The sequence below is a fragment of the Leptonychotes weddellii genome, chromosome 10, assembly GCF_054177405.1.
Source record: "Leptonychotes weddellii isolate Sample4059 chromosome 10, ASM5417740v2, whole genome shotgun sequence".
Taxonomy (NCBI): Eukaryota; Metazoa; Chordata; class Mammalia; order Carnivora; family Phocidae; genus Leptonychotes; species Leptonychotes weddellii.
The window spans coordinates 22,384,137-22,405,812 of record NC_138378.1 but is presented as its reverse complement, the minus strand read 5'-3'; the positions used below and the strand labels follow the sequence as shown (position 1 = coordinate 22,405,812).

Genomic DNA, 21,676 nt, shown 5'->3' with positions numbered 1-21,676 from the left:
TGTTTAGGTGAGAGTGAGTGTGGTCCTTAGGCAGCTCTTCTCTAGCTCCTATGGCAGGTCGTCTTGGGGGCATGTATGTATGTATGTATGTATTTATTTATTTATTTATTATTTATTTATTTATTTTTTATTAGAGAAAGAGACAGCAAGAGAGGGAATACCAGCAGGGGGAGTGGGAGAGGGAGAAGCAGGTCTCCCGCCAAGCAGGGAGCCTGATGTGGGGCTCGATCCCAGGACCCTGGGATCATGACCCGAGCCCAAGGCAGACGCCTAACGACTGAGCCACCCAGGCGCCCCTAGATTTTATATATTTTTTATTTTTCTTTAAGATATTATTTATTTATTTGACAGAGAGAGACACAGCGAGAGAGGGAACACAAGCAGAAGGAGTGGGAGAGGGAGCAGCAGGCTTCCTGCTGAGCAGGGAGCCCAATGTGGGGCTGGATCCCAGGACCCTGGGATCATGACCTGAGCCTAAGGCAGACGCTTAACGACTGAGCCACCCAGGCACCCCTTCTTGGAGGCATTTAAACATGGCTCTGCATTACCCTCTGTTCATCTTTTTCAGTATCTTCATTTATGCATAGTACATATATTTCATATTTTTATTTTATTGTTTATTTCTCTTATATCATGTTTGTTGTAGTGTAGAAAGAAAGCATCATTCATATCCTAAGTAATCATGCTATTCAAAATGTGGACCAAAACCATTCCAAAAGAATTTGTTATTGGACCATGATTGGTTGAGGGGCCTTCCACAGCATGTACTGGGTGCTGTTTGCTTACTTTGACAAGAGTCCTCTACATTAAGCAGTGTGCTTGAAGACTCGGTGGTTGTGCATTCTGGCCTATGTTCCCTGTCTCTTTATGGACCATAGCAGTTTGTAGACTAGCATTTGGAGCAGCACTGTGCTACACTCGGCAGTGTTCTTGGGCGTAGCACACAAACATACCAATGACTTCAAAATAATTAGATGATTTGTGATTTGTGGGTGTTTCTGTTTTTTGGGGGTTTTTTTTTTTGATAATTCGTGTTTTAAATGTTTGGTGTATGCAGAAACCACTTGTGGATTATTTATTCAAGTGTTTAGTATTTAAGTATTTTGGTGATTTGGAGAGAAATTGACGAGAGACTGGATAGCATTATTACTTTTCCCATTTAAAATAATGAAATAAAAGTTCCCTCTATCTGAACATTGGTGATTCACAATATTTCAGGGATAAATTTGGTTCAGATGACAAGGGATGTATTTTGGTATTTTACGTACGGATGCATAAATAGGTAGGAAAAGGATAAAGGAAAAGAAGAAAATGATCATGGTTTTCTCTGGGGTGTGGGGTGGAGGCTGTGGTGATGGAGAGTACAGAGTGAGTGCTCATCATCTTCACCAGCTCTTCTGAGGACAGGATTGCAGGTCTGACTAGCATCCTTTAAACAGCACTGTGGCTTACTACTACTCATCTCTTGGGGATTTGGGGTTGTTAGAAGTGTCTTTCTTGACCTGAAGTTTTACGGATGTTGACTTTATAATTTTTTCACCAAACCACACATTAATATTTTTATGAACTTGTTAGTCATCTAATCCAAATCAGATGAGTTTCAGAAACCATGAATAGACAGCGAAGATAGTGTAGTTACTGGGGGGGAAAAAATTACCAGAACTGAAAGCCAAATATTCCAACTTGAACCAGTCTACCAATCAAACAACACTGTGGAAGAAACAAATATCAGTTAGCATCATTGAAAGTTAGAATACAACTCTGAAGGAAAATCGTTTTAACTTAGCATTCTCTGCTAGAGCTGGGTTGCCTAGGTGGTTGAGCATCCAACTCTCAGTTTTGGCTGGGCTCATGGTCTCACAGTCGTGGGATCAAGCCCCAAGTGGGGCTTTACACTGGGCGTGGAATCTTGGGATTCTCTCTCCTTCTCCCTCTGCCTCTCCTTCCCAGTTTCTTTTCTTTTTCTTTTTCTTTTTTTTTTTTAAGATTTTATTTATTTGACAGAGAGAGAGAGCACAAGCAGGAGGAGTGGGAGAGGGAGAATCAGACTCCCTGCTGAGCAGAGAGTACCATGCAGGACTCGATCTCAGGACCCTAGGATCATGACCTGAGCCAAAGGCAGACGATTAACCGACTGAGCCACCCAGGTGCCCCCCCTTCCAATTTCAAGCATGTGCTCTCTTTCTCTCTCTAAAATAAATGAATAAATCTTTTTTAAAATTCTTTACTAGACCAAAACCATTAAATGTTTGATTAACAACCCACAGTGTTTAAAAAAGTGTACCTCTTGGGGTGCCTGGGTGGCTCATTTGGTTGGGCGTCAGGCTATTTGTTTCATCTCAGGTCATGATATCATGGATCCTTGGATTGAGCAGCCCCATGTTGGGCTCTATGCTCAGCAGGGAGTCTGCTTGATGGTTCTCTCCCTCTGCTCCCTACCCGCTGGTGTGTGCTCACTCCTGCGCTTACGCACTCTCTCTCTCGAAAATCTTTTTTAAAAAATGTATCTCCTATCTACCCTTTATCGTGGTATCTACCACAATTGAGTAGGATATATCCTAAAAGAGGGAAGGAAACCAGAGTGGAAGACATGGAATTGATTAAACAGGACCCATCTTAAGAACAGAAGGAGGGGTTCCTGGGTGGCTCGGTTAGGCGACTCAGGTTATGATCTCAGGTTTCTGGAATCAAAGCTCAAGTTGGGCTCCCTGCTCAGCAGAATCCTGCTTCTCCCTCTCCCACTCCCCCTGCTTGTGTTCCCTCTCACTCTCTGTCAAATAAATAAATAAAATCTTTAAAAAAAAAAAAATTTTTTTTTTCCATAAAAATAAAACACGTTGGTTATAGACCACTTCTAACCCTGTGCTGTTTATCCCTTTTGTAGATTCGCAGCGGGAATTCAACAATAGGCCAGGAACAGGATATGTACCTGTGGAGTTTTGGAAAAAAACTGGTACGTATCTGTGTGCTTCTATGTCACATACTCACTAATTTGTGTGAGCCTGGAGCACATGTTTGGGGGAAAGGTCTTTGGCTCATAACTTTCTCCTCAGAACTCTAGGCTCCTTCCTTTCTCCCTCCAGCTTTCGCATACACCTGGACTGCGCTTCACAGGATTTTTTGCAGGTCAAGAATTTCAGATGACGTCTTACTGCATACCCTTCTGCTGGGTCATCCTGAGGCATTAAGTAACCAAATTTTCCTTCCCTATTTATATGCCTTATTTCTGAGCATATAGCTCAATTCATTTCTGCCTGTTGTGTTCACTTGTATCTTCACACACTGTGTTCACATGCTACCACATTTGGCTCATTCTGGCCTTGGAACAACCCTCCACTCTTCCTTTCACCTTCATTGTCCCCACTTTGTCAAGACTGTTCTTGGTGGGTCTCATTTTCTAGAAGACTAAAAGGAGGGTGGGTCTGCCTATTGCAGTAAGATAGTGGATAAAACTAACCTCGTGTCCCTAAATCTGCCCTTGTCCAGACATGAGCCTTCTTTTCCTTCTAGGCTCCCTTTTCCAAGACCATTTTTTTGTAGTCCAGTACAGTTCTTGCGTTTTTTTTTGTTTTTTGTTTTTTTTGAGATAAAATTTACTTCTGCAAAAGTTAATACTTGTCCTTCATAAAGACTCTTTCAGGAGCATCAAGATCATCATAAACAAATGGACAAAAGATATGAACAAATTGTGAGAAATACAAATAAACATACTGCAGAGTGTTTGTTCTGACTGGCAGTTTAGGAGAATATAAGATAAAGCAGTTAGCCCCCAGAGTCTTTATTGACATATATTTGTTGACCTATTTTTAGATGACCTTGTTAACGACACTAAATAATTCATTAGAGGTTTATTTATGAAATTATTAGGTAGACCAACCTTGAATGTGTGCAAATTTTTTAAAGATTTTCTTTTACTTTATTTTTATTAAAGAGCTAGGAGCCTGATGTGGGGCTCAGTCCCTAGACCCTGGGACCATGACCTGAGCCGCAGGCAGATGCTTAACTGACTGAGCCAGCCAGGCACCCCAAGATTTTATTTTTAGCATGGGGCTTGAATTCACAACCTTGAGGTCAAGAATTGACACTTGATTGACTGAGCTAGGTAACCCAGTATATGCAAATTCTTAAAATCATTCCTGTCTCAGACTTAGCCACACAAAATATTATTTTGTCATTAAAAATAATTTGGGGGCGCCTGGGTGGCTCAGTTGGTTAAGTGTCTGACTCTTGGTTTCAGCTCAGGTCATGATCTCATGGGTTGTTGGATCAAGCCCCAAGCTTGAAGATTCTCTCCCTCTGCCCCTCCCCCTGCTCACACTGTCTCTCTCTCTCTCTCAAATAAATAAATCTTTAAAAAAAATTTTTTTTTGGAAAAATACATAGCAACTTGGAAAAACCTTTTTGCAGTGGGAAATGTGGAAATACGTATTACCAAGAAGTGGAATAGAATTATTGGAAATGAAGATAGCAGTTGTTAAGGTAAAGAGCAGGATTACCATGCACAAGATCTCCTTGGTAACTAGTGATTTCCCACTTGGGTGGTACCTTTGGTTAACTATAGTTAAGAGCCAAACTTTGGTTTTGAACTGTTTGGATTTAAGTCCTTCCTCTGCTATGGTGTCATCTGTGACTTAGGTGACTTCAAACTGTGACTCTTACTGATTGACCCTTAACCTGAGAGGATAAAATATACGTTAGGGCATTATTATGTTGACTTAAGAACCCTATCTGGAAACTAATAAGTGGGTTATGAAGGGCAGTGGTGGTGGGCCACAGTGGACCTGTGTAGATACCAAGAGTAAAAGAAGCGTGGAGTTCACTGTCAAGTCAACTCAGCATCATTCTTGTCTTTTGGAGTGAAAAGATCTTTTCTTAAGGCTGGAGTAATAAGATGAAAAGTTTTAGGATGGCAGCCTAGAACACTTTATTTAGATGATCTTTGAGCCTAGGCCATGTGAAAGAACCAAGCCATAAAGGAATTTCCTTAGGCTTTTGGGTTTTCCAGTCTTGTGGACCCAAGAAGGCGGTCACTCACATTGGGTCTTGGAGATGAGGCTCAGTGCATAGTGTATGCCATTTGGAGTGTCCATTCTGTGGAAACCAAGCAGGATGGTGGTGGTGGGAGGAAGTGATCAGGAACCAAGTGGGATGATACTGATAGTGTATAGGGCTTTGGAAGCCCAGGCTCCTGGCATGCCCAAATCCATATCTTGAGCCCACGTTGCTCTGCTGAGTTCAGTTGTCTTTTTTTTTTTTTTAAAGGTTTTATTTATTTGATAGAGAGAGCAGAGAGCAGGAAGCAAGCAGGGGGAGTGGGAGAGGGAGAAGCAGGCTTCCCGCTGAGCAGGCGGCCTGATGTGGGGCTTGATCCCAGAACCCTGGGATCATGACCTGAGCCGAAGGCAGATACTTATCAACTGAGCCACCCAGGTGCCCCCTGAGTTCAGTCTTCTATATCTAACTGCCTCCTGGCCATTTGTACCTGGATGCCCCAGAGGCACTTCAGTCTTCCCACTTGCCTCCACATGGCATTTTGCTTATTATCTGTTTCATTTCATAGCACTATCATTCATTCTTCACCTTCACCTCCAGACTCTTAGATGCTGCCAGCCTCATTCTGCCTCATCCCTTCCTCTATGCCCTTGGTCCTGCCTAAATTCAGAGTTCTTCTGTCAGATGGATTTCTACTGCCCCAGCCTCTCTCAGGCTATCTCTGCCTTCAGTCTTTTCTCCTTGCATAGAACCCTTCAGGAGTTAATGTTTTCTTTAGAAAGAGCCAAAGCCCTTAGCATGGGATGTGAGACTTCACAACTACTCATTTCCACCTACCATCTCAACCAAGGCACGTTTTCTTGATCTTCCCCGCCACTTGTAGAGCTGACCACTTGTCTTCTTGGAACTCTTATCTCTTGTACTGACATACGTCATGGACCCCCAAGCCACCTTTGTACTTGAGTACAAACATGTAGGGAAAAAGGACTACGTCCTAGTCCTCTAGGTGTCCCCAGCCCTTAGCACAGTGCTGCCCATCTATACACCCAACAAGGGAGTACATGAACAGACAAATAGTATAAGAATAAAAGTGAATGTGTATGTCCTATGTTAAACCGTGTGTATTTTTGGAAAAGTCCTCTTGTTTTAGCTCCATCCCTTCTCGCAAGTGATAGGGAGTGGGAGGGAAAAGATTTCTCGGCCAGTTGATTTTACTGTCACTTTCTTCTAGAAGAAGCTGTGAATAAGGTGAAAATTCAGGCCATGTCAGAAGTACAGAAAGCTGTTGCTGAGGCAGAACAAAAAGCCTTTGAAGTGATTGCAACAGAGAGAGCTCGGATGGAGCAAACCATAGCGGACGTCAAACGGCAGGCTGCGGAGGATGCCTTCCTCGTCATAAATGAGCAAGAAGAGTCAACAGAGGTCAGAGTTCTGTTAGCCCTGGGGGCTGGGGGGGCCGGGGCTGGGGCAGCTGCAGTCCCCGAGCCCACTGTTTTCTTCTTAAGTGCTAGGCAGTAAGATAAAATGGTCAGCTCTTGAACTAGATGATTATAATTTTTATCTAGTACCAGAAGAATTTTGTTTCTTAATTATTATATTCTTAGATAAATCAGCACATTGTATCAGTTTCAATTTTGAAAACTCACCCTGAAGACAGGGTGGAATTACATGATTATGAAGGCTACCTTTGACTAGTGGGCTCACCAGGTACCAGAGACACAGAGTTAAGTGTATGTGCTGCCTTTTTGATCCTCACAGTGACCCTATGAGGTAGGTATTGTTGGGTTCTGATTTTACACAGAGGAAACTGGGGCTTAAGGAATTTTCACTGATGTAATCCCTCGGTGCTGAAGCCAGGGTAGGGGTAAGGAGATGCAGGGCCCTATAGCATTTGGTCTGTTTATAAAGAGGATAGTTCTTGCGTGGATTGAAGTGACATACCGGGCAGACCTGCCCACCTCTCCAAGACCCAAGGCCCAGCACGTGGTGATGTTTCTATCCAGGACATTTCTACCACAGTGAGGACAAAAGTAAAACTGAAAAGAAAAAGTGTATGACAAAAATATCATAATAGTCCTTTGGAATATAATAAAGTTCTTCTGTAATTTTCAGTCATTTTTCAGTTTTGAGATAAACTTTAAGTCTTGAAACAAGCCTATTTCTGTAAGTAGGCAGATCCATCTACCAGTTGAGATGTAACGAACTGGGAGGTTTTGTTGGTTTGGTTTGTTGAAACAGCAGCGGTGTTAGTCTCACTCTATGTAAATGGTGCCCTGCAGTATAGTAGTTCCAAGCATGGCAGGTGAAGAGGAACGTGCCTACGTCTCACGTGGCCCTCAAAGAGGATGTGGGGAGGTTCCTTGTTATAGCACCCCAACAAGGACACTGAATTGTGAGAAAATAGTTCCATTAACCCTCTTCTTGTCCATCTTCCCTCCTACTTTTTCTTTAGAATTGTTTTTGAGCAGTGACATCTCTGTTTGTTGTGTGTATTTAATTCTCTGTCTGTAGCCATCCACAGCTATGTCCGTATCTGTTCATATTTACCTGCTTTAATATCTGTGTTTATCTTTTACTGCGTGTGCCTCCAAAAAGGGAGTGGAACATTTTGGCTAAGAGCATGAGTTCTGGATCTAGACTGTGTGGTTTAAATCCCAGCTCTCCTTTTATAGCATTGTGCTGTGAAGGACCTGTCATTTTAAAGATTTTATTTATTTATTTGACAGAGAGAGACACAGCAAGAGAGGGAACACAAGCAGGGGGAGTGGGAGAGGGAGAAGCAGGCTTCCCGCCGAGCAGGGAGCCCGATGCGGGGCTCGATCCCAGGACCCTGGGATTATGACCCGAGCTGAAGGTGGGCGCTTGACGACTGAGCCCCCCAGGTACCCAAGGACCTGTCATTTTAAACAGTGCACAGAGTGACCTGTAGATGAGGCACACACCAGCACCCATCCCAGCAAACTTTCTTTCCAAAACAGGGGAGTGCTAGCAGGTCCGAAGCTCTGGGTTAGTTTGCATTGGACCAGAAGGGATGAATTCCCTTTATTTCATCCAGAAAATTCTGAAGTCCAGCAGACATCTCTGGGGTTTCTTATTCATTCTCTGAGAAGTGGTGGGGAATAATGAAGGGAGCCCAGAATGGGAGGTTAGGAGCCCTGAGTTCTAGTCCCAGTTCCCCCTCACAGTGGCAGCATACCCTTAAGGACTCAGTTTCCTTCTCTGTGTAGTGACTGTGTAGCAGCCCCTGTCCTGCTGGTCTCATGGTTTTGACAGAATATAATGAGGTCAAGATCGTGGTTGTGGAAGTGCTGGTAAACGGTAGTGCACTGTAGACCAAGGACTTTTTTACAGTGTAAAAACATGCCTGGGTCAGCTGTGGTAGCACCTGCCCTTGCAGAGCAGCTGCGGCCTCTGAGAGTCTCCGAGTCTCCCCTGTAATGCCTCGGGCAGAGGCGTGGAGTGAGAGGTCCCCTCATCTCTGCCACCGGGCACCTTCTGTCCTCAGCCTGGATTTCCTTGCCAGCCTAATGGGCTAGCAGTTGATTCTCAGATGGGGAGCCATTCCTCCTTTGGGCCGGGTTTGCAGTAAGGTCAAGGAGGCCTGGGAAAGGTCCCAGGGATTTGAACAATCCCAGGTCGTTCTGATAACAGGTGATCCCCAAGCCACACTTAGACTCTGTACTACAGGTATCTCTCACTTGTTGAAAGTTCACATTATGCCTTTGGTTTTACAAAAGGCCTATATGTTAGTACCTGTTCTCACTTGCTGAAAGAAATCTGAAAAGCGTTTTCACTTTAGTGAGCAAAGGGAAAACACAAAAATAGCGTTCAGCATTTGTTATGCAGCAAGCCCAGCACACGGCCTGAGCAGCAAGACTGGCCCCACCAAGCTCCTTCCCCGGGAATTCCACTCTCAGCAGCTGGCTGTGAGAGCTTTGAACTGGGTCTGTGCTTTATCTCAATTTATTTTATGCATCCATTAGCAAAATGTGTCCTACGGAAAAGCCTAAGAGAAGTTATTTTTTGGGTCTGGGAACACTCAAAATTTTCCCATATAAATCAATGCTGATTGTTTCTCCGCTTTACACCATTTCAGCTTCTGAAAGGTTTCATAAGGAAGGCTCTACCTCCGGGTGCAGGGGAACCTGTAATAGTGGCAGAGACTGATGATCTGTGCTTAACAGAGCAAGGTCTAGAATCCCCATTGTGACTTCCCTAGGCAGTGACTCAGGAGGTTTATAACCTTCTCCCACTAGCTACAAAGGACTGTTTGGCCGTTATGTGTTGCTCCAGCCTTGAGGAATGCTGATCTGAAGGGTGATCACAGCAATAATACACCTTTTGCCTTATATCTCGGCAGAAAGCCTCATGGTTGTCGGGGGGAAGAAGACACAGGAAAAGAAAACCTACAAGTGTCCTTTTCACCCTGGCTGCTCTGACACCAGCCACGCTGTTGTTGCATTTTACGGTCCTGCCTCTTTGGGGGCCTGTTTATCTTGTTTTATTTTGTCCCATAAATGATGAAATAATCTATTATAAACATATATGGCAGCCACGGTGAAAGTACTAGTGGTGTAATACTCTGTCCTGGTTTGAGATGCCCTTGCAGGCTAGGACAGAGAGGGAGTAGAGGCTCTCCCATTCGGCTGGGGCTGACCATGGGGCTGACACATTGGCCTGTGTTTCCAGGGCGGCCCCATGTGGGCAGTAACCAACCAGTTTCTTCCCCACAAGTGGTAATGTCCTGCCAAAGCATCATTTGGAGTCAGCCTATCACACTCAAAAGTATGACATTCTCTGGAGTGTAGTTTGCTTGAGGATCCGTAAATGCATCCTGGGAAAGATGTCTCTTCCCTATTCTGGTCCACCAACCTCTGGTTGGTGCTGGGCAAGTTTGGGCAGTCCCTAAGTGTATTTCCTGAGAAGCCTGTTGTTAGAAGGGAGTCTGCAGTCCTTTGTAACCTTGAGTATAGTAGAGTCAGGGGGTTCAGCTTCCAGGCTTTGCATAGCCATGTAATCATTTTACAGCTTTAGGCCACATCCCTGTCTCCTGGCTCTCAGTGTCCCATCTGCAAAAGGTGGGCTGGATGGCTGCAAGCACTTGTCTGTTGTTTTATACTTGAGCGGGTGTCCAGATTTCATTGGGGACAGTGTCTGTCTTCCTTGAGGGGATTATGGAGTGATCAGGCCATGCCTCAGATCGGCTTCTGCCATTCTGGAGACCCTTTGGTGGGGGTGGGAGGCCAGCTGGTGCTCAGGTCCTTCCTGACACCTAAGAGAGCCTTGCCTCTTCCTGCTAATTTCACCTGGCCAGTGCCGGAGGCTTTTTCTCTTCTGAGTGGGTCCTGGGGGCCTCGGGTGCAGGCTCACTTGTGGAGTCCTCGGGGGAGCCTCCGGAAGGAGACTGCCAGGGGGCAGGCGCTGGGAGCTGCGGGAGCTGCGCCTCGTGGCAGCCTTCTTCATGCTGCTGCTTCCCTCCTTAGCTGTTGGATGGAAGCGCGGTGCCATGTGTTCACTGAGCGTCCTGCCGCTGCGCTCGCAGGCCTGCCACTCGGAGCTCTACCCGAGTCTCACTGGCTCCTCCCTTCTGTCAGAATTAGTGCTCTCCCTTCCTCACCTGCCCCCCATGCATTTCTGCTAAAGCCCAGCAACACCTGCCCCTTCCGTGGCAGGTGCAAAGAGTAGCAGGAAAATTCCCGGGGCACTGAGATCGGAGGTGCTGGGGGGCTCCGTGAAACAAGCCCGAAGTAGTCCTCTGATTGCCAGCCCTCCTGTGACGAGACACATCGCCGAAAGGAGAACGGGCACAGAAGTTGCGCAGCTGCCCGCACTCCTGGTCCCCTGGCAGGGGGCTTTTTTAAAGGATCAGGTGTTGTCAGTAAAAGCGATCAAGATCATTCCTCTGTTGAGATCAGCAAGAGAAAAAACATTATCTAAACACACGTGTGCATGTGTCGTGTCGGGGACGCTGGGACAGAGTTTGGTTTGGTCACTGAGGATTAAATGTGAGTCAGAACAATGAGTAGTTGCCTTCAGCAGGAGGTGAGAGCTCCCCCCGCCCTTCCCTGGCACCCTTCGTCCTGCTGTCCTGCCAGCCCATGGCAGGCGGTTTGCTTCTTCCTGCCAATGAAGGAGATTCAGAGAGGCGTGTGTTTCTGCCACGCATCAGCACAGAGCAGTTGAAGCAGGAGGAGCCCAGGTGTATGTAGCTCCAAATGCCACGCTCTCCCCACACAGGATCCAAGCAACTAACCCTTGCCTGTGTCTTGCAGAACTGCTGGAACTGTGGCCGCAAAGCCAGTGAGACGTGCAGCGGCTGCAATATTGCGCGCTACTGCGGCTCCTTCTGCCAGCACAAGGACTGGGAGCGCCACCACCGCCTCTGTGGCCAGAGCCTGCACGGCCAGAGCCCCCACGGCCAAGGCCGGCCGCTGCTCCCGGCAAGCAGGGGCTCCTCAGCCAGGGCCGCCGACTGTAGTGTGCCCAGCCCAGCTCTGGACAAGACCTCGGCCGCCACCTCACGCTCCTCGACGCCCGCCTCTGTGACAGCCATCGACACCAACGGACTCTGAACCCAGGCTCCCTTCCCTCTGATGACCTCACAGCACAGCAGGATGTGGCACTGGGGGCCTGGCCGTGGGAACCAGTGCAATGAGCTGTCGGGTCATCAGCCAAAAGTGAAGTGGAGGTAGGAAGAGTGCAAGCCCAGCAAACACTGCTCCACGGCCTCTCCGGACACTGGCCCCAGTTTCCTGTCTGTGGCCTTCGGGGAGCTAGCGTGCCATTCTCTCTGCACACAGGCAGCTGGCCAGAGCGGCCGCCTCCTTCCTGGGCTCCCGGGTTTGTTCCTGTCCCAGCTGAAACTGGCATGGCCAGCCCCTTTTCCGTGTAGACCACCAGCTCCCCTCCCTGCCTCTTGAGGCGGCAGAGACTGTCACATGCGCCCCACCAGGCTGGAGGCAGCTCGCCCCCCGGGCACTGTCTCCCACTCGGCTGTCCTGCAGCAGAGGCCTGGAGGCTGACAGCAGGCTGTGGAGGAGATCCCCTCTGACGGGGTAGCTCCTTTAGCCCCATTTCCACCCTCAGCAGATGCCACTGATGAGCCCCACCAGGACTTGGGCCGGCAAAAGCAGCACTCAGGACTCTCTCCTCGACCTTGCTGTTCAGACTTGTCAGATGATCAGATATCACCGGAAAGAAGTGACCGTTTCACTAAAAGCACCCATAATAATGAAAAACAAATAAAACTGCCTTCAAGCATCACAGATCATTTTGGACAAGATTTTCCAGCCTGGCTTGCTTACTTTAGTTTGGGACCCATTTTTTTCTCTCTTACTTGATTTTGCTTATGCAGAAAATAGTTTACAGCGCATGGATTGGTCTGCAGGAGAATGAGACTCAATTGTGGATAGTCTGTTCTCTCTGAGCATGTTGGCCAAACTAGTATCGTTAAATCATTGAATGGATGATCTGTTGGAAATGCAGAACCTTTTGTCACCGCTTGACTGTTTGCACAGTCGTCTTGTTCTGTGTCCCTTTTATCTGAGGCCACGCATGTCCAGATCACTGTGTGGATCTTCTCGTGGTCTGTGCTTGGCCCCTTTTAAGCATGGTTGTCCCATAGGATGTGATGTGTTGTGGCTAGGTCTTGCCTCCACAGTCAAGGCCTGGTCACATCCCAGCAGCCTTCCTGGACCTGAAAGAATTCTTCAAACCTCGTCCATAATACATATTACGTCACCTTATTATCGGGCATACAGTCTTGGTTTCCCTTATGTTATCTATTTGATAGCTTCCCTCTTTGAGCTAAGAAAAGTTCCGTGAAATGTGACAACCATTTTGAGAGAGGCTTAACCAATTTTTCTTCCCATAATCAGGTAGTTTTCCAGATGTTTACCTGGCTCTCCAAAGATGACATCACCTATACCCCTTCTAAAATGTTAGGAACTGCCATGCATATTTTTCCCTGCCGTTTGCATTTTGCTAGCAGCCCAATGACCCTGACCCTCTCTCTGTCCACCTCCAGGCCTCCAGCACCCTCTTGCCCCAAAGAATCCGTTGGGGTGACTTGGTTGGCACTGCTCCAGCTGGCGCATGAAAGCCCAGCTTTAGATGGCTACCTTCTGTGTGCTGACCGTAGTGAAATAAAAGGTCTCCGTCTCATCAAGGAAAAGGGATCAGCATAGTAGCATTGTCCTCATATACATGTGTAGCTTACCGTGAGAACTTTCAAGTCTTTACTGAAAGATTTTCTATCTTACAAAGAAACTCAGTGCAAGGCGCCTTTAAAATACCTGGATTTACATTGCATAAATTAAGGTATACCCAGAGAATGAATAATGTTAACTTTATTGTGGAGTTCCGTAAACTGCAGCAATTGGTGGGGCATCCTGACTTCAACAGGAATGAAATGAGGACCCCGGGCAGGACATGGGATTCCATTAAGACATGAGATGTCCCATGAGGAGGTGATGGAGCCTGGAAATAAGAGCAAGAGGTTATCTCGTGGTGCCCACTGGATCTGCCCCCAGTTCACTGCCTTTTCAGTGGCAAGATGCACACGTGGGCAGCTTCTTTAAATCTTCAGTGGCCACAAGACCACCCAGGGTAGCCCAGGTTTTTCCTGGTTGGAATAAAAAGCCAGAAACAACAGACTATTCATGAGGGCTCAATGTCAGTTTCTGTAGCTAAGGTTTGAGTTTGGTGTGCAGGCCCCTGCTGACCGTTGTGGGCTGTGGTTCGAAGGACAGCCAGGTTGCAGCGGTACTGTGATGCTGTTCTAGACTGCTTTGCTCGTGTGTTGCCCAGAGGCCAAGCTGGAAATCTGGGCGGTACTCTACACTGTAGTTCAGTTCTCAGACCTTTTGCTATTAATTTTAATCACTTTCACAGCTAGGTAGCTAGGGCATCTGTTCAAGACTTCCTATTTAGATGTAAAGAACCCCATTCTTCATCATCCTCCTCTCTAAAATTTTCCTGTTCTCTGGTTGGGAGGAGGAGGGGCACTGTCTTGGGATGGAGCAGGGGGAAGGGTTGAAGGGGCCGGGGTGAGTCCAGCTTTCCACTTGGTCTCCACTGTTCGCTCACCATCCCAGCTACCAGGTTTGGAGTACAAGTTCAGGCTTCCTACTTTTCATGTAGTTAGACTTAAAATATCTTGATATAATCAGGCTAATTAGAGAGGACCACCTTGATAGTTAATACTTGGGGGGACAAAAAAGACCAAGGAGATAAGACTGAAGATCTTGTCAGGGCAGCCCCAGGCTCTTTGATATTGTAGAAATGAAAAGCAAAGGCGACACGTGCCTGTCCACCCATCAGAGGACATCTGGAGGATGAGGCCAGTGCTCAGCATCGCCCACTGAGGGACGCTAAGGAGTGATGGGACTTCATTGTCCTCTGTGTGCAAGGAATGGTTGCAGGAACCAGAGAAGGCCGAAGTGGCCAAACTGGGAGCCATTTTTAAATGTTCTGAGGGGTGCTTGAGGGCTGGATCTTCATACCCTTCATCCTCCTTTGGGTCCCCACCACCTGCATCATGCCTGACTCCGTTCAGTGGTGAAAATGGACACTCGGGAAGAAGTTGGTTAATTACACCTGCTCAGGAATAAGCAGCGCACCCTATGAGTTGTGTGAGTGGGACTTGCACTTTGGAGGGTCCCTGAAGTTCCAGGGGTGGGCCTCTAGCAGCTGTGCTCAGGCACATTCCTGTGACCCTGAGGTCACAGAACACGTGGATCTTGGACAGTGCTGAGGCATACATATCTTAGCGGATCTAAGTCTGGAAACCAGACACATCTACCTAGCACAGGTCGGTGTCATGTTGGCTGCAGTGCGGACATCCTTTGCCCATCTGGGCCTGTTAGTCCACCAGGAGCTCCTCACTTCTTGGTGTCAGCATGAGCATCTTCAGCTTCTAGACAGAAAATCTACACTTTACTCTGTATGGCCTTGTTCCAAAATCAGATTGATCCCCAGGGCTGTCACCTGCTTGCAAAGGGTATAGACCTTGTTCTGGGTAGTTCCAGAAGATATCTCAGCAAATGGAGTTGAAGGTTCAGCAACAGTATTGAAATTGTATGGTAGTGAGCTCTTCAGAATGAAAGCATAATGACCAGGTAGCAATTTGTCCTGGAAACTGTAGGAGGTATTACGGATTGAATGAATCATTGAAAATAGAATACATCTTCAAGGCCTTCTTCAGAACTGCTGTCAGAACCAGGTCAGTAGACCAAGCCAACTTAGATTTGGCGGGGGAGGGCTGGTTTGGTTTTTGTTGGTTTTTGTTTGTTTGTTTTAAGCTATTTGCAGAGAACTGGGTGGCGGCATGTTTGAACCAAATGTAAGAAAAGCCAGAGGGACGTGGACTGTTCCAGCATAGGCCAGATGGCCAGCTTGTCCGGGGTGGGGTGGGGGGCTGGGCAAGCTGCTGAATAGGGCCCTTCCAGCTCTGAGTGTCTAGTTCTTGTGAAACCAAAACGTTGATTACCTGCCTCTGCCCACGTGCGTGGACATGCTCATTTCCAAAGATGATGGTGCAGGTGACCGTTTCCATCGTGAGCCAGGAGAAGGTTAGGAGGCCTGAGGGTGGACCTTAGATCCCCCTTGCCCTCCACGGCCCCAGAAATGGCACTTCCCTGGAGGATCCCATCTAGTCCGGCCCACAACTGCCCAGTATACACTCACTGATGCTTATACCAAATAGGGCGTGTGTGGCTGGCGGCTGGCAGAGGCAGCCTGTCCCTGCCTTGGAGTTGGCAGAGAGAAGCAGCAATAAGCATTAGGTGAATGATTGAAAGTGCTCTTTGGCTCAGCAGCCTTTGGTCCACTTTCATGGCTTTCCAAGTTCCTGATGAGGCTATAAAAGCTCCATCCATAAAAGAAAACCAATAATGTAAATAAATAGAAAACCATGCCTCTTAGCGTGGTTTTAAGGGGGGATGATGAATGTGAAAGCACCCACAGGATGCGGTAGTCTGGTTTCTCTGTGCTTTGTCATTTTACTCAGATAGGAATTTTTGTTACTTAACTCTGTGCATAACTTATTTAATGTACTGTACAAATGAACCAAAACTGTTAAATATGTATTTAGTTTGTTCTACTTAAAAGTAGTCAATAAAAAGGCTATATTCCTTTTCTGGCTCGGGCTGGAACGCGACAGGGAGGGAAGGGGGTGTACACACTGAGAGGTCCTGTCAGCAGGCTTCCGTGGCCGCTCCCCCTCCTCCTGGGGGGCCTCCAGGGGTTCTTGCCATAGCCTAGAGAGCACCCAGGGGAGTGAAAGCTGGAGGTACTGCTGAGGAGCTGGTTCCAGCTGCTAGGCCTCTGGGAAGCCAGCGGGGGGGCCCAGGCCCAGTCAGGCTGGCTGCACACTCTGGGCCTGCGGTCAAGGGCAGCAACAGCTCTGTTAAGTGATCTTCCACAGAAAGTGCAAAATAGGGTAGTGGACTTGTAGGTACTTTTTTCTCATAGCTCTTAAGTATTTCCTTCGAAATTTTTAACATACCTGGACTTGTGATTATTAATTCCTGTGCTTTTACACTGATGTTAAATCATAGACGAGTGCACTGTTGCCTTCATGTTTATTTGCTTAGTGGTTGTATGATTTAATTGAGGCTGTAATTTTCTTAACTCTTCTCCTCCTGTCAGGTGGTTGGATTGCTTTCAGGTTTTCCCTGTCCAACATACTGAAGTGAACCTCTTCCTTCGCATGATTTATTTCTTGGGGATAATTTTCCAAGGTGGGAGTTCTAGAACTGAACTTCTCTTGGATCCATGGAGCATGCGTTCAAACTGCTTTCCCTGAACACCCACCGGCTTGCAGTGCCTCCAGCAGACCCCGGGTAGTACTTAACATGGCTCTGAGGGGTTCGAACCAGCGGTGACCTGACCCACACTTGTGCGGCACAGCCGTGCACACCTGTATGTATGGAGTCTTAGGCTGTCAGTCCAGTTTCCTAGCTGGTGACCTGAGGACTCACTTCCCAAGGCCCTGGCCCCATCCTCACTCCTGTCACCTGAATACCCATCTCTGGCCTCTGCCCTAGAACTACTTTTTATTTAAGATTTTATTTACTTGGAGAGAGTGAGTGAGCGAGTAGGGGAGGAGCAGAGGGAGAGGGACAAGTGGATTCCACGCTGAGCATGGAGGCTGACGTGGGGCTCCATCCCACTACCCTGAGACCACGACCCGAGCTGAAATCAAAAGTCAGACGCTTAACCAACTGAGCCTCCCAGGCACCCTGCCCGAGACCTACTTCTAAGCAGCCTTGCCCTAGAGGCTTCTTGGCACCACCGGCTTCGCAGGCCTCCAAAATGCAAAGGGGGTGATCTTAGGGTAGGGAGAAAGGGTTGGGCTGTGGCCATGGCCCCAGAAGGTGAGGTGGGGCTTTGCTGTATGATCTTTCATGCAGATGGTGCCAACTGCCGGTCTCGGCAGCTGCCCAGCGCTGCAATCCACCACCTAGAACAATAACAGGATCTCAGTCTTGTGACTGTCAGCCTAGCACAAAAGCACATTTGGTAGACAAGTCAGCAGTCCAGTCTGCCTTAGCTCTGAAAAAAAAATCCTAGGGATTCAAGTGATAATATAATATTAAACTTATTACAGAAATCGCAGACCAAAATATTGCCATTACCATAAAAAATCCAAATGCTGGATAAATTCCAATGAATGTACTTTTTAATTGCATTGCTGAGGTCACAAACTATAGGAAGTCCCCAAAGGCCAGGGAGAAAATGAGAGGAGTACAGTAAACCAAAACCACAGAGGGGGTTGAATACAAAAGAGGAAACGTGTACTGCCTGGGGTCAGGAGAAATTTCACAAAGTTGGAGTGTGAGGGATTAACTGCCTCTGGGGACCGTGTAAACCTCTACAAAATAGAGAAGCAAATCTAGGACCTTTCCAGGGAGCCCCGTCACTGGCTTTGGCCTCAGCGATAAGGCAAACAGGGTAAAATCTGTCTGCAAAGGGAACTGAGCAGAAAACCCTGGCCCTCTGAAGAACAAGAATCTGACTGGAGACTCGACTCATGTCTGCCTTCTCTTGGGGCTGAGGAATTAAGATGATTCTAGGCCTGGATGCAGTATCTCCTGGTGTCTGGCAGAAGCAAACATGCAAATCCTCTAGAGAAAAATGAAAATATCAAAAATACTGATACATCAATTATAAAGTGTCCCCCCAAATTACTAAACATCCCAGGAAATGAGCCACTATGAGCAAGAGTCAGCAGGAACAGCAAAGAATTGATTTAGACCCCTGGGACTTCAGATACTAGTAGCAGGTACAGAATGTAACTACGAAACCTCTAAAGATGGTTTAAATAACCAGGCGGATTGGAAAGTCGAATTCTGGAGAGGACAATCATTGAAATTCTCAGTACACCGCTGACCAGCATAGCAGATGCATCTGAAAATGAGCGAAGCCTAGACTAGGAGATGGAAAATAGGGAAGAGTTGTTCCTTCTGGAACGTAGGTTTCAAGTGGAGAGCTCTTTAAAATTTTACGAAGTATGGAGTCAAGGAGCCGACTGACTTGTTTCTCAGTATAAAGGGAAATAATTGGCCTGAGATGATGACACAATCTCAGAATGAGCATACGCGTCGGTCTGAACTCCTCTTGCCTGTCTGTGCTTGTTTCTTCCTGCTGGAATTTCAGGGTCCTGAGTTGGGTGTACCCCCTCTTTAGCTGTCCTCCCTCCCTAGAGCGTTGGGGGAACCCACAACCACCCACCTGCCCCTCCCCCCATGCCCCAAGACAGCTTCATTGCCTGGTGCCTGGCGCCCTCTTGTGGAAAGAGCCAGACTTGCTCCCGCCGGCGCCTCCAGCCTGCAAGCCAGATTCCTATCCAGGGTGCACACCCCAGCAACTTTTCCTTTCCCCTTTGCACCAACCTTTTCTTTTTTTTTTTTTTTTAAAGATTTTATTTATTTATTTGAGAGAGAGAATGAGAGAGAGAGAGCACACGAGAGGGGGGAGGGTCAGAGGGAGCAGCAGACTCCCCGCCGAGCAGGGAGCCCGATGCGGGACTCGATCCCGGGACTCCAGGATCATGACCTGAGCCGAAGGCAGTCGCTTAACCAACTGAGCCACCCAGGCGCCCCTGCACCAACCTTTTCTGAAGCTGCCTTTCTGCCCCATGAGTTCAGCTAACATCTCAGTGCCTCCTGGGGAGTTCCAGAAACAAAGAGGACTTAACCCCACCACCTTTTGGTGGCTGGGCCCTGGATAGCCCCTACCAGATCACCCTCCACCTCTGTACACCCATGGCTCTTCCTTGCTGCCCCAGCTGCCATCCTGCAGCCCCAAGGTTTGGCCTCCTTTCTTCCTTAGTTATAGCTGCCATTGTCTTCCAGCTCTGGGCTGGCTTCCATTACTAGTGGATGCCCAAGATATCCCTCGGCGTTGTTCACGCTTGACAGCAAGCGGCTATTGGTGCCAGGTTGTCAATCAGCTGTGTGACTTGGAGCAGAGTACTTGCTTGCTGAGCTTGTTTCTTCATCCATAAATTGGGAGTGCTAACGATGCCTACACTGCTAGGTTGTTGTGAGGTGAAATGTGATCGTATGGGAGTTGTCCCAGCACAAGGCCTGGCGCTTGGGAAGCCTTTGTAAACGGAAGCTGTTCTCCTAGTCTGCTTCTCCTTCTGCCAATATGTGGTTTCCTTGAGGATTCATCTTTGTCTCAGTATCCTGCCTGAAGCATGGTGTCCTGCTTACGTATTTGTTTTGAGAATAACTTCCTAGGGGCACCTGGCTGGCTCACTTGGTAGAGCATGCGACTCTTGCTCTTGGGGTTATGAGTTCAAGCCCCATGGTGGGTGGAGAGCTTTAAAAAAAAGGATATATAGAGAGAGATTAACTTCCTGAAGGCCCATCTAATTCTCAAGTCCCTTTGTTTTGACCCATCAGAGGCTGTGTTAAGGGGATTTCGTTATGTGTTGCCCTCCAAGAGTTAGACTGCAATGGCAGCCGTTTAAGACTGTGTGCACCTGGCCTGGCACTGCGCCAGTCCCCAGGACAGGTTTAAATGTGTGCAGGTGAGTCACTGGCACAGATGGGAGGAAAGTGAGGAGGCAGGTGCAAGGAGTGGGTGAGGGTGAGGGGGTGGTAGCTGGTGGAAGGAACTATGAGTTCTCCCAGCATCTGTACTCTGCCTGCCCTTGAACTGGGTGCTGTTACCTGCTCAGGACACTTCACTGTCCCCAGCACCTGCCACAAAAGAGGTGCCCAGTGGCTGCTGAAATAAGCTGAAGAGCAACCAAGAGCAGGGCATGGAGGGCAAGGCCTGGAAAGGTGACCTAAACCTGATGGCTTTGACCTGCTACTTCAAGGCTGAGGAGGTGTCTGGGGGGGGGAGGAAGCCATGGGGGAGGCTAAGAGGGAGTGACTGAGGCTGCCCGTAGCCCAGCTCAGCTGGTGTGTATTTTAGGGAGTGGAGGCTGTACACACCAGGAGTGGGCTGATAGCTAAGGGCCTTGAATGCCAATTCACGAACTCAAACTTGATCTTGATGCTGAAGGCAGTGTGGGGCCATGAAAGGGTTTTAGCAGACTCCTGTGGTCCCCATGGCAGTGTTTTGAAAGCCCCTGGTCTGTTCCGTTATGGGAATAGACTGGGGGGGAGGTGGACTAGAGATGGGAAGCCCAGTGAAGAGGCTGCCAGTCTCCTAGGCCAGAGGTGATGGTGGCCACGAGCTGCGGGGGAAGGTGGAGTTCAGTAAACACAATGTAAAGGCCTGGCCACCTCCTCTGTGCCCCCGCGGCCCCACTGAAAACTTTGCTCTCGCTGTAGCCTCCAGGTTTGCGGTCCAGCCCCCACCCCCACCCCCAGCGCTCCCCCACCCCTGCCCCGTTACCTGCAAGACATCACGCAAACTCCCTGTGGCCCGGCCTCCTGGCTCACCTCCAATCCCTTACACTCCAGGGTCCGCCTTCTGCCCCCTTTGCGCCCCAGCCACCCCTCACAGCTGTCCAGACCCCGACTGGACTGGGCTTTCACGGCTCTGAGCCCAGGACACCCTCCCAGCGGCCGCTCCCTGGCCCTGCGGCGCTGACCACACTCCCCTCCTCCTGTAGTACCCTCCCCAGCTCCTCAGAGCTTCAGGGAGGGAGGACACTGCCTGTCTTAAAAAAACAAAAAACGTGTTAACTCTGCGGTGAGGCAGGCCAGGGAACCAAGGCTCTGGAGGCACTCTCTTCCAGAGCTGATGGCCTGCGGATTTCCGCATCTTTGTTCAAAGATACCAATGTGAAGTTTTTAGTTTTGAGGGTTTGCTGTCGCTGTTTTTATGGAGGAAACAACAGAGGCAGAACACAGGACAGAAAGCAGGATTATTTCCTCCTGGAAGGGCTTCTTCTCTAACCAGGACACTGAGCCCTCCTCACGCCCGCCTGGAGCTGTGTGTCCCTGGTGCTCGCTGCACCTTCTAGGAGCTGCCACGAGTCTGGGGGGAGGGGCCGCCTGAGCACAGCCTGGCTTAGCGCTGGCCAGCAAGCCACCAGCGACCCCTGTGCTGTGGGAGCCACTCTGTGACCCCCCCCCAAGTCTGAACTCCTGTGGGGGTCACTAGGGAGAAACCCCGGGGAAGACCCTGTCTAGAGTCCCAGACCAGGACGTCCACCCTGAGCTGATGCCCTCTGAGTCGTCTTCTTGGCACCACCAGGGTATTCAAGAACACTGGT

General features: G+C 48.3%; 1 protein-coding gene across 6 annotated transcripts in view; it reads left to right on the top strand.

Moving 5' to 3' along the window:
- The window catches only part of CBFA2T2 (CBFA2/RUNX1 partner transcriptional co-repressor 2), a 155,818-nt gene extending 139,692 nt beyond the window's left edge, over positions 1 to 16,126 (top strand). For 4 of the 6 annotated variants that reach the window (XM_081832982.1, XM_081832985.1, XM_081832986.1 and 1 more), the window contains 4 exons: positions 2,885 to 2,953; positions 3,084 to 3,188; positions 6,224 to 6,414; positions 11,265 to 16,126. In XM_081832982.1, the coding sequence (XP_081689108.1) occupies positions 2,885 to 2,953; positions 3,084 to 3,188; positions 6,224 to 6,414; positions 11,265 to 11,564 (665 nt within the window). In that variant the 3' untranslated portion in view covers positions 11,565 to 16,126. The remainder of the gene's footprint in view (positions 1 to 2,884; positions 2,954 to 3,083; positions 3,189 to 6,223; positions 6,415 to 11,264) is intronic. The other 2 variants (XM_081832988.1, XM_081832987.1) reach the window with 2 other exon arrangements.
- Positions 16,127 to 21,676: the final 5,550 nt, after the last annotated feature.